The sequence below is a fragment of the Ictalurus punctatus genome, chromosome 29 (genome assembly GCF_001660625.3).
Source record: "Ictalurus punctatus breed USDA103 chromosome 29, Coco_2.0, whole genome shotgun sequence".
Classification (NCBI taxonomy): Eukaryota; Metazoa; Chordata; class Actinopteri; order Siluriformes; family Ictaluridae; genus Ictalurus; species Ictalurus punctatus.
The window spans coordinates 4,667,314-4,679,075 of NC_030444.2; the positions used below are offsets into that span (position 1 = coordinate 4,667,314).

At 38.3% G+C, this 11,762-nt stretch overlaps 1 protein-coding gene across 4 annotated transcripts in view; it reads left to right on the forward strand.

Moving 5' to 3' along the window:
- Positions 1-7,633, forward strand: part of thbs2a (thrombospondin 2a) — a 50,145-nt gene extending 42,512 nt beyond the window's left edge. For 3 of the 4 annotated variants that reach the window (XM_017461699.3, XM_017461700.3, XM_017461701.3), the window contains 2 exons: positions 4,286-4,425; positions 6,259-7,633. In XM_017461699.3, coding sequence (XP_017317188.2) covers positions 4,286-4,425; positions 6,259-6,266 — 148 coding nt within the window. In that variant the 3' untranslated portion in view covers positions 6,267-7,633. Of the gene's footprint in view, positions 1-4,285; positions 4,426-6,258 lie in introns of those variants that run through there. The other variant, XR_006981395.2, reaches the window with a different exon arrangement.
- Positions 7,634-11,762: the final 4,129 nt, after the last annotated feature.

Below are 11,762 nucleotides of genomic sequence, written 5' to 3' on the forward strand. Positions count from 1 at the left end.
TCATCCTCCTCGACCTTTGAGCAGCGTTTGACACAGGCAACCACAAGACTCTCTTGTCCACCCTCATGAGTCTCGGAATTCAGGGTGCAGCATGGCAGTGGTTTGCTTCCTACCTGAAAGGTCACTCATACCAGTTGACGTGGATGGAATCCACATCTGCTCCCCACAGACTCTCCACTGGTGTCCCACAAGGCTCAGTCCTCTTCTATTATCCCTCTATACTCAATCTCTTGGTGAGGTCATATCCTCAAATGGGTTCTCGTACCACTGCTATGTGGATGACACTCAACTCATCCTCTCGTTCCCTCCCTCAGATCTTCTTGTTTCTGCTCAGATCTCAGCATGTCTAGCAGACATCTCATTATGGGTGGCAGCTCATCGGTTAAAAATTAATCCCAGCAAAACTGAACTGCTGTTCATCCTAGGTGATTCATCACCATGTCAGGATCTTGTGATCTCCCTGGACAACTCTCTGATCCCACCACACTGCTAATCTGACATGCTCATGTCGATTTCTCCTTCACAACACCAGAAGGATTTGTCCACTTCTATCCATACAGGCCACTCAGGTGCTGGTTCAGTACCTTGTCATTTCGAGACTGGACTACTGCAACTCCATGTAGCGGCATTTGACCTCTGCAAATGATCCAGAATGCAGCTGCTAAACTTGTTTTCAACTTTAAATTAGGACTTTTCATTTTTAAAAAAGTTGTGTTGTTTGTGTGTTTTTCTTACTATATTACCTCCCAACAAAGTTTTTAGACTGAAGGTATTCTTAGTCCATGACCTAGTGAACTAGTAACGGGATGTATTTATTGATAATGACTTCAAAGCACTTCTGTAAGTTGCTCTGGATAAGCATGTCTGCCAACTGCCATAAATGTCAATGTAATATATATATATATATATATATATATATATATATATATATATATATATATATATATATATATATATATATATATATATACATACAGTGAGGGAAAAAAGTATTTGATCCCCTGCTGATTTTGTACGTTTGCCCACTGACAAAGTAATGATCATTCTATAATTTTAATCGGTAGATTTATTTGAACAGTGAGAGACAAAGTAACAACAAGAAAATCCAGAAAAACGCATGTCAAAAATGTTATACATTGATTTGCATTTTAATGAGGGAAATAAGTATTTGACCCCTCTGCAAAACATGACTTAGTACTTGGTGGCAAAACCCTTGTTGGCAATCACAGAGGTCAGACGTTTCTTGTAGTTGGCCACCAGGTTTGCACACATCTCAGGAGGGATTTTGTCCCACTCCTCTTTGCAGATCTTCTCCAAGTCATTAAGGTTTCGAGGCTGACGTTTGGCAACTCGAACCTTCAGCTCCCTGTACAGATTTTCTATGGGATTAAGGTCTGGAGACTGGCTAGGCCACTCCAGGACCTTAATGTGCTTTTTCTTGAGCCACTCCTTTGTTGCCTTGGCCGTGTGTTTTGGGTCATTGTCATGCTGGAATACCCATCCACGACCCATTTTCAATGCCCTGGCTGAGGGAACTTGGTTCTCACCCAAGATTTGATGGTACATGGCCCCGTCCATCGTCCCTTTGATGCGGTGAAGTTGTCCTGTCCCCTTAGCAGAAAAACACCCCCAAAGCATAATGTTTCCACCTCCGTGTTTGACGGTGGGGATGGTGTTCTTGGGGTCATAGGCAGCATTCCTTCTCCTCCAAACACGGCGAGTTGAGTTGATGTCAAAGAGCTCCATTTTGGTCTCATCTGACCACAACACTTTCACCCAGTTGTCCTCTGAATCATTCAGATGTTCATTGGCAAACTTCAGACGGGCATGTATATGTGCTTTCTTGAGCAGCGGACCTTGCGGGCGCTGCAGGATTTCAGTCCTTCACGGCGTAGTGTGTTACCAATTGTTTTCTTGGTGACTATGGTCCCAGCTGTCTTGAGATCATTGACAAGATCCTCCTGTGTAGTTCTGGGCTGATTCCTCACTGTTCTCATGATCGTTGCAACTCCACGAGGTGAGATCTTGCATGGAGCCCCAGGCCGAGGGAGATTGACAGTTCTTTTGTGTTTCTTCCATTTGCGAATAATCGCACCAACTGTTGTCACCTTCTCACCAAGCTGCTTGGCAATGGTCCAAGCCCATTCCAGACTTGTGTAGCTCTACAATCTTGTCCCTAACATCCTTGGAGAGCTCTTTGGTCTTGGCCATGGTGGAGAGTTTGGAATCTGACTGATTGATTGCTTCTGTGGACAGGTGTCTTTTATACAGGTAACAAACTGAGATTAGGAGCACTCCCTTTAAGAGTGTGCTCCTAATCTCAGCTCGTTACCTGTATAAAAGACACCTGGGAGCCAGAAATCTTTCTGATTGAGAGGGGGTCAAATACTTATTTCCCTCATTAAAATGCAAATCAATTTATAACATTTTTGACATGCGTTTTTCTGGATTTTCTTGTTGTTATTCTGTCTCTCACTGTTCAAATAAATCTACCATTAAAATTATAGACTGATCATTTCTTTGTCAGTGGGCAAACGTACAAAATCAGCAGGGGATCAAATACTTTTTCCCCCTCACTGTATATATATATATATATATATATATATATATATATATATATATATATATATATATCTCCAAGCTATCCAATACCTATCAACCATGTAAAAAACTAATTGCCCCCTTAATCTTAAAATCTGGTTGTGCCACTTTTAGCAGCAATAACTGCAACCAAACGCTTCCAATAACTGAGATTAGTCTTTCACTTACTTAATCCAGTTGCGCTTGAGTTTCAACTGACGGACTGAAGACTGGATATTCTCCTTTAGGATTTTCTGGTAGAGAACAGAATTCATGTTTTCCTCAATTATTGCAAGTTGCCCAGGCCCTGAAGCAGCAAAACATCCCCACACCATCACACTTCCACCACAATGCTTGACTGAAGGTATGATGTTCTGTTTGTGGAATTCTATGTCTGGTTTACACCAGATGTAACAGGACACCTGTCTTCCAAACAGTTCCACTTTCGACTCGTTAATCCACAGAACATTCTCCCAAAAGGTTTGAGGATTATCAAGGTGTGTTTTGGCAAAATTCAGACGAGCCTTAATGTTCTTCTGGGTTAGCAGTGGTTTTCACCTCGCCACGCTTCCATGGATGCCACTTTTGCCCAGTGTCTTTCTGATAGTGGAGTCATGAACAGTGACCTTTATTGATGTACATCTTTTGATAATGTCCTTGGCTCTTTTGTGACTTCCTGGATGTGTCTTTGCTTTGCTCTTGGAGTAATTTTGGAAGGTCGGCCACTTCTGGGAAGGTTCACTACTGTGCCGGGTTTTTACATTTGGAGATAATGTCTCTCACTGTTGTCCTTTGGAGTCCCAGAGCCTTTGAAATAGCTTTATAACCCTTCCCAGACTGATGTATTTCAATCACCTTCTTCCTCATCTTTTCTGGAATTTCTAAAAATTTTGGCATAGTGTGTTACTGGGTAAGACCTTTTAACCAACTTCATGCTGTTGAAAATGTTCTAGTTAAAGGTTCATTTGATTGAACAGGGTTTGCAGTAATCAGGTCTGGTTGTCTCTAGTCCAGCTAAATCCCATTATGAATGCAGTTTCATAGATTTGGGGAATTAGTAACTATGGGCCAAATACATTTTCACACAGGCCCAGTTGGTATTGGACAACTTTTTTGCATATACATATATATTTTGCTATACTTTTTATACACACACACACACACACCAATCAGTCGTAACATTAAAACTAGTGAAAGGTAACGTGAATAACATGTTATTCAATGGCATCTGTCAAGGGGTGGGATATAGTAGGCAGAAAGTGAACAGAGTGTCTATGCTGACCCCTGTCCACTTCCGAAAATGCCATGAATCATGTTTTCTTTTACGTCATACGGACAGCTGGGTGTGTGCACGTTGCTTACCTGGGGAAGAGATGGGAACAGGATACACTATGGGAAGAAGGCAAGCCAGTAGAGGCATTGTGATGCTCTGGGCAATGTTATGCTGGGAATCTTTGGGTCCAGGCATTCATGTGGATGTTTGACACATACTACCTACCTAAACATTGTTGCAGACCAAGTATACCCCTTCATGGCAACAGTATTCCCTAATGGCAGTGGCCTCTTTCAACAGTATAATGTGCCCTGCCACACTGTAAAAATTGTACAGGAATGGTTTGAGGAATTTTTTTTTTTAATTTAATTTAATTGTATTTTTTTTTACTTTTTTTTTTTTTTCAAAAACATTATTTATGCCTTTTTTCAGAGTGGTAGTATATGAGGGGAAACAGATCATGGCAGACTCTGGCCCAGTCTATGATAAGACATTTGCAGGAGGACGATTGGGGTTATTTGTCTTCTCGCAGGAACTGGTTTTCTTTTCTGACCTTAAATATGAATGTCAAGGTAAGTAATTCACTACCTTGCAATTATATCTGAGTAATGTAATATGAAGCTAATTTTAAGCATGTAACAGTCCCAGCATTGATACATATCTGCATGGAGTAAAAATGGAGAAAACTGAGGGATGTTTAAAATTTTCAAACCTTTCCATGTCCATCAGACATGCAGTAGTGCTCAAAAGTTTGTGAACCCCTGTTGAGTTTTCTATATTTCTGCATAAATATGACCTAAAACATCACTAGATTTTCACACATGTTCTAAAAATAGATAAAGAGAACCAAATTAACAAATGAGACAAAAATATTATACTTGGTCATTTATTTATTTGAGGAAAATGATCCAATATTACATATCTGTGAGTGGCAAAAGTATATGAACCTTGGCTTTCAGTATCTAGTGTGACCCCCTTGTGCAGCAGTAACTACAACTAAAAGTTTATGGTAACTGTTGTTCAGTCCTGCAAATTGGCTTGGAGGAATTTTAGCCCCCTGTTCAGAACAGCTTCAACTCTGGGATGTTGATGGATTTGCTCACATGAACATGCTTCAGGTCCTTCCACAACATTTCTATTGGATTAAGGTTAGGACTTTGACTTGGCTATTCCAAAACATTAAGTTTATTCTTCTTTAACCATTCTTTGGTAGAACGGCTTGTGTGTTTAGGGTCGTTGTCTTGCTGCATGACCCACTTTCTCTTGAGGTTCAGCTCATGAACAGATGTCCTGAAATTTTCCTTTAGAATTCGTTGGAATAATTCAGAATTCATTGTTCCATCAATGATGGCAAGTTGTCCTGGCCAAGACACAGCAAAACAGGCCCAAACCATGTTTCACAGATGGGATATGGTTCTTAAGCTGGAATGCAGTGTTTTCCTTTCTCCAAACATTTCTCATTTAAAGCAAAATCTTCCATTTTGGTCTCAACCATCCACGAGACATTTTTACAATAGCCTTGTCCATGCGATCTTTAGTATACTGCTAACAGGCAGCAACGTTCTTCTTGAAGAACAGTGGCCTAGCAACCCTGCCAGGCACACCGTTGTTGTTCCGTGTTCTCCTGATGGTGGACTCATGAACATTAACATTTGCCAACGTGAGAGAGGCCTTTAGTTGCTTAGATGTTACCCTGGGTTCCTTTGTGTCCTTATGGATTATTACACATCTGCTTTTAGAGTGATCTTTGTTGTGCAACTACTCCTGGGAGGGAAAGAATGGTCTTGAATTTCCTCCATTTGTACATAATCTGTCTAAAGAGTTTGGACTCCACCAATCTACAACCAGAGATGGTTTTGTAACTTTTTCCAGCCTGATGAGAATCAACAACTCTTTTTCTGAGGTCCTCAGAAATCTCCTTTATTCATGCCATGATACATAATGATACAACCCAAACATGTTGTGAAGATCAGAATTTGATCGATCCTGTTCTTTGAATTAAAGAGGGTTTTACTCTCACTAACACCTGATTGTCATCCCATTGATTGAAAACACCTGACTCTAATTTCATCTTCAAATTTACCGCTAATCCTAGAAGTTCACATACTTTTGTAACTCACAGATATGTAACATTGGATCATTTTCCTCAATTAATAAATGATCAAGTATAATATTTTTGTCTCATTTATTTATTTGGGTTCTCTTTGTCTATAGATTTGTATGAAATGTCATCTGACATTTGATGATGTTTTAGGTCATATTTATGCAGAAATATAGAAAACTCTACAAGGGTTCACAAATTTAAAGGGCTTCCTGTCTGCTAATAATCAAGAACATTTCAGTATGAGCCATAATTCATTATGCCAACAATTGCAATATAAACATAGAGCTCTTTTTCTCCCTAGATGATTGAAGATGACAAGTTATGGTTACTAAGGATTTTTTCAGCTACATGAAATGTCTGTGTTTATATGAGTAGAACTGATGGAAAGAGGTGAAGTACAATGCGATGGAACCAAAATTCACACAGGACATAGAAACTTGCACCACTACTACACCATCTTTACAAACCTTCAAATCAGCACCCATAAAAAAAAAAAATCAGTATTCTTCTTCACATCCAGTCTTGAGCACATGAAGCAAGTTTTTCTTGCTTCAGATCTATTTTTATGTGTTATATGGTTCTTTCTCCTGTTTGCCACTGAAAATACATGTAAATTGCTAGTTTATAGGCCAATAGCATTTCTGAATTATGTTTTCATGTTGTATCCATAATCTGTATCATTAAATTATTCATAAACTAGTCATCTAATAAACACCTGAATAATAATTAAAATGTGTTTATTAAAAGAAAAAGGTTGTTTTTTGAGTCAGTATTATGTTTACAGCACATCCGTTTTTCCAACTTGCTGCAACAGGCTTTATGAGATTTTTCTAAAGGGCAAATATTCAGTAGATTGGGCTTTCAAGTTCAAAGTGTCAGTGAATTGTCAGGTTTTAGTTTCTGCCTGCTCAGGCCGAACTAAGCAAATCAGTCGCCACACTACTCACAAGATGTTTTTGTATTAGAAATTTTCATTTTTTTTTAGGTTTATCTAGATTTTTTTAGTTTGTAGTTTACATTGTTTATTCTGTAAGTTTGGGAGCATGTACATTCTAGCAAGGACCTTATGAATATTTTAGTGCCTTTTGCACTGGAGATGTTAATATTAAGATTTTTTTTCTTTTGTAAATTATTTATGTGGCAATTTCATGAGAATATGTCTAGATGTTGCAGGATATTGTATATAATTATTTATTTGTTTACACCAACTACAGACATTTGAAATTTTAATAGTAACTATTATTTTCTTTCTTTTAAATATGCATTAAACAGTTCTATGTATACACAGTTCTATGTATACATTCAGTGCTTGATTAGTATGTCCACCACAATGTGAGATAGAATGTGAGTTTTAAGGCACACCATCTGTATTTTGTTGTGTTATTTCTTGGAAGAACTTTTATAGTCACTATTTTCCAAATAGGATGCACACTGCAAGTCTTATACATCTGTTAGGTAATAAACCAAAGATTGTTTTGAAATGATTTTCCGCCAATAGGCCATTTACCAGTGTTCATACTTTATGGATGGGTAGTAATATATCAGATTTGCAAATATATTTTGGGTTTGGTTTCCAAGCCTCCTGTTTAGTCTTTTGTTAAATCTTGTCATTTTTATGCCTCACTATTTTTTTTATTACATTGTTCCTTGAATAAAGATTTGTAGACTAATTTATACACATGCTGACTGTATGCATTTAATACTACATCAGTATAGTAAGATCTAGGTCAAATATCTTTCCATATTAAACCTGAATGTTAAAATCTAATAAACACATTAAAGACCGATGTGAATATCTAACACATTTAAAAGACAAACATCATGCTCAATAATAAAAAGTGAATTAGAGTTCCAGCAATACAAGTAAAATGTACATGTAGCACGATGACTTTTCATGTCATATATACTCAGCAAAAAAAAAAAAAGAAACATCTTCTCACATTCAGCTGCTTTTATTTCCAGCAAATTTCTTAACATGTGTCAATATTTGTATTAACATAAAAATGTTCAACAACCGAGACATAAACTGAAGAAGTTTCACATACATTTGACGAACAGAAATGAAACCCCTGAACAAGGGGGGGGGGGGGGGGGGGGGGGGGTCAATATCAGAAGCAAAAGTCAGTATGTGGTGCTTCCACCAGCTGCTTTAAGTACTACAGTGCATCTCATCCTCATGAACTGCACCAGATTTGTCAGTTCTTGCTGTGAGATGTTTCTCCACTCTTCCACCAAGGCATTTGCAAGTTCTCAATCACGTCTGGGGACACATGCTTACCTGCAATTTTCCACTGCAAGGGCAATCAGCTGTCCTTCCTGTCTCCCTGTAGCACTGTCTTAGTCATCTTACATTACAGACATTGCAGTTTTTTGCTCTGGACACATCTGCAGTCCTCATGCCTCCCTGCAGCAGGATTATGGCATGTTCACGCAGGTGAGCAGGAACCCTAGACATCTTTCTTCTGGTGTTTTTCAGAGTCAGTAGAAAGGTCTCTTTAGTGTCCTAACTTATTATAACTGTACACATGCACCTGTAGTGTCTTAAGGACTGTTCTACAGGTGCATGTGCAAAAATTGTTAATGGTTCATTGAACAAGCATGAACAACATTGTTTAAACCCTTTCCAAAGCTTTCCTCTGTACAGCTTATTTAGATTTTACAAAATTATCTTTAAAATACAGACTCCTGAAAAAGGGACATTTCTTTTTTTGTTGAGTATAGTTGGAACTTCACTTGCTTTGAAAGGGAAAAGTTACTCTAATGCAGATCACTCTTTTTTTTTTTGCTTTGCTTTCACTTGATATAAGAACTTATAATAGGAGCAGTCTTGCATCAGGCATTCTTTACCAGTGTGTGCTAAGAGATTAAGTGAGGGTGAGGATTGTTGAAGTTGAGGTTGAGTGTAGATGGCAGGGTGAATAAACATGATGATAAAGTATTAATTATTAACGATAGAGCTGGAATAGCACCTACTGTAGATGTTTCACACAGATTACATTACCAGGCAACTGAATCTAACTGTTTATGTTTCTACTAATTCAGCAAACATTTAACACCAAGGAGTATTACAGATGATCTATAAATGTACACAAACAGTGTAAGAAAGTAACATGCTTCCTCCAGTGCAACATAAAATTCAAGACATGGATTCTGCATACAGGAATGCAAATAGAGGCTTAGAGAAGACTAATGGAGGAGACAGTAACCCACATAATTATTATACCTATATATATATATATATATATATATATATATATATATATATATATATATATATATATATATATAATATACACACACACATACATACATATATATATATATATATATATATATATATATATATATATATATATATATATATATGTATGTATGTGTGTGTGTGTGTATATTATACATGCCAACAGTGAAATATGTGTTCCCAGAAAACATTACACACATCTAAGTCATTGTAAACCATAATTTTATGTCTATCAAAGATGGAAGTAGAGATTAAAACATACTGATTGACTGTGATTACTTTAAATGCAATCTGTTCATTCGTTATTGTCATGATTTCCCCTCGTGCTAAGCGCTGGAGCACACAGTGAGAGCCGAAGAGCAAGCACGCACTTCTGTGTTTTCAGTGACATTGGCTTTGTTTACTTTCTACACGTGCATCTGTTATGATTTATATCACTGACTGACTCCTGACTCCACCCCTGTATTGTCATTTGTTGTTTCCTGTATGTGTAATTAGTCTCAGCTGTTTTGTGTTTCACCCCTGATTATGTTTGGTATTTAAACCCTTCGTGTCTCTTTGTTCGTCGCAAAGTATGGCGTGAGATTTCCACGTACCAAGCCTCTGTACCTTGTTCCTCGTTTTGTTTCATATTCTGTGATCTTTCTTCTCATTTCTCGTTTCATGCTGTTGCTTTGCCTGTTTAATGCCCGTTTGCAGATCGCCTGACCCATTACCTGTTTTTGACCATGCTTTTTTCTCATGTTTTGGATTTGTCTGCCTCTCTCTACTTTAATGAAGCTCTTATCTGCACTGGCATCCGTCCTAACCCCCATTACGTGCCATAACACGACAATTATTTGCATGTATATTTGTACACATCTTCCAGAATTTCAATTTAATCACACCAAGGATGACAATAACTCAATAATCTCCTGGACTTTTCACCAGAAAATACAGAAGTAAACTGTCTACCAGGGGACCTTAACAAACAACAAAGATGAAATAAACATGATGATACATGTTATCTAGACTGTAGTTTTGGTTCCAGCACAAGGAAGTCACTACTTTCAACACGAGAGTCTTTTTCCTTTAGATAACAAAAGCAAAGTATACCAGTCATACCAGTATACATGCAACAATGTGGTTTTATGTTTGTTTTTGCAGTTAATTAATCTATCAATAGTGACTGCTAGTCCACGACCCCCATATATATATATGTATATGTGTGTGTGTGTGTGTGTGTGTGTGTGTGTGTGTGTGTATGTATGTATGTATGTGTGTGTGTGTGTGTGTATATATATATATATATATATATATATATATATATATATATATATACACACACACACACACACACACACACACATATACATATATATATATGGGGGTCGTGGACTAGCAGTCACTATTGATAGATTAATTAACTCCCAAGTTCCCAAGGCTGGCATCTCTCTTGGGTCTCATAAACTCAAGAACGTTTCTGAAAGAGGCATGGCATGTGTCCACAATGTTTATCTAAGAGCCTAGCATGGAATCTACCCCTTACTGCTCGTTTATGCAAGATTTGATCCGGAATGAATGTCTCTAAAAACTGTCTTTTTATTAGTTACTTCAGTGAAAAGAGTGAGAAAATTGCATGCTCTGGCACTAAGCTCTCCTTGTATATGTTGGTGGCCAGATGACTGGGGTGACCTTTTGTTATTCAGGATTTCTGCCCAATTCATAGCATGCAAGTTTGTAAATCAATTGACTGACCTTGCAGCTTTCTATGAAGGTAAGCCTACAGTGCATTTCTTGTTTTGTCTGCTATGCACCTGAGACCAACTGTTCATCTGTCATCTGTCAAAGACTGGACAATCATGTGGTGGATTTCACCTCCAGATGAGCTGAATGCCCAGCATCTACCATGACATCCTACTCTAGGGGGTATGTCAGAAGTATTTAGCACATGTTGTCATGACAGTAGAATAGGACATGAACAGAAACTGTTCAACTGATTAAAGGTTTTATATACAGTATACTGTGCTGGGGGTATGGGGCGGTCACGGGAAGATAGAACGACGAAGACTCGAGAGATGAACTAATCATTTATGTTTCCTGTACAGTACCTATGGGGATGTTGCTGCGCATGCGCGTTCAAAAATGAACGAATCACTCTCTGAGACGACTCGTTGTTCCCGAGTCATATTAAAGATTCGTTCAAAATGAGTGACATCATTTCCAGCACCGGCTTCTCCCGTTCGGCGTCACCACAGCTGATCAACCATCCGAATATTTTGATTACGGCAGAAGTTTTACACCGGATGCACTTCCTGGCGTAACTCTCCACGTTTTCGGGTTTGGGACTAGCGCATGCAGTGGGGCTTGAGCCGGGGCCGCAACTGTGAGAGTGCGGCGTGCTGGCCACTAGTCCACCCGGGAACCTAAAATAACGTTAATAATAAGGAAAAACTACACCTTATATTAGCATGATATACTTTTCTTCGCAGTAAACTTGAGCAAACTACTTCACCAGCTCTCACCTCTATATGTCTGTGTTTATAGCATACAATATTGCTAGTAGCTTTCAAACAGTAGCAGGA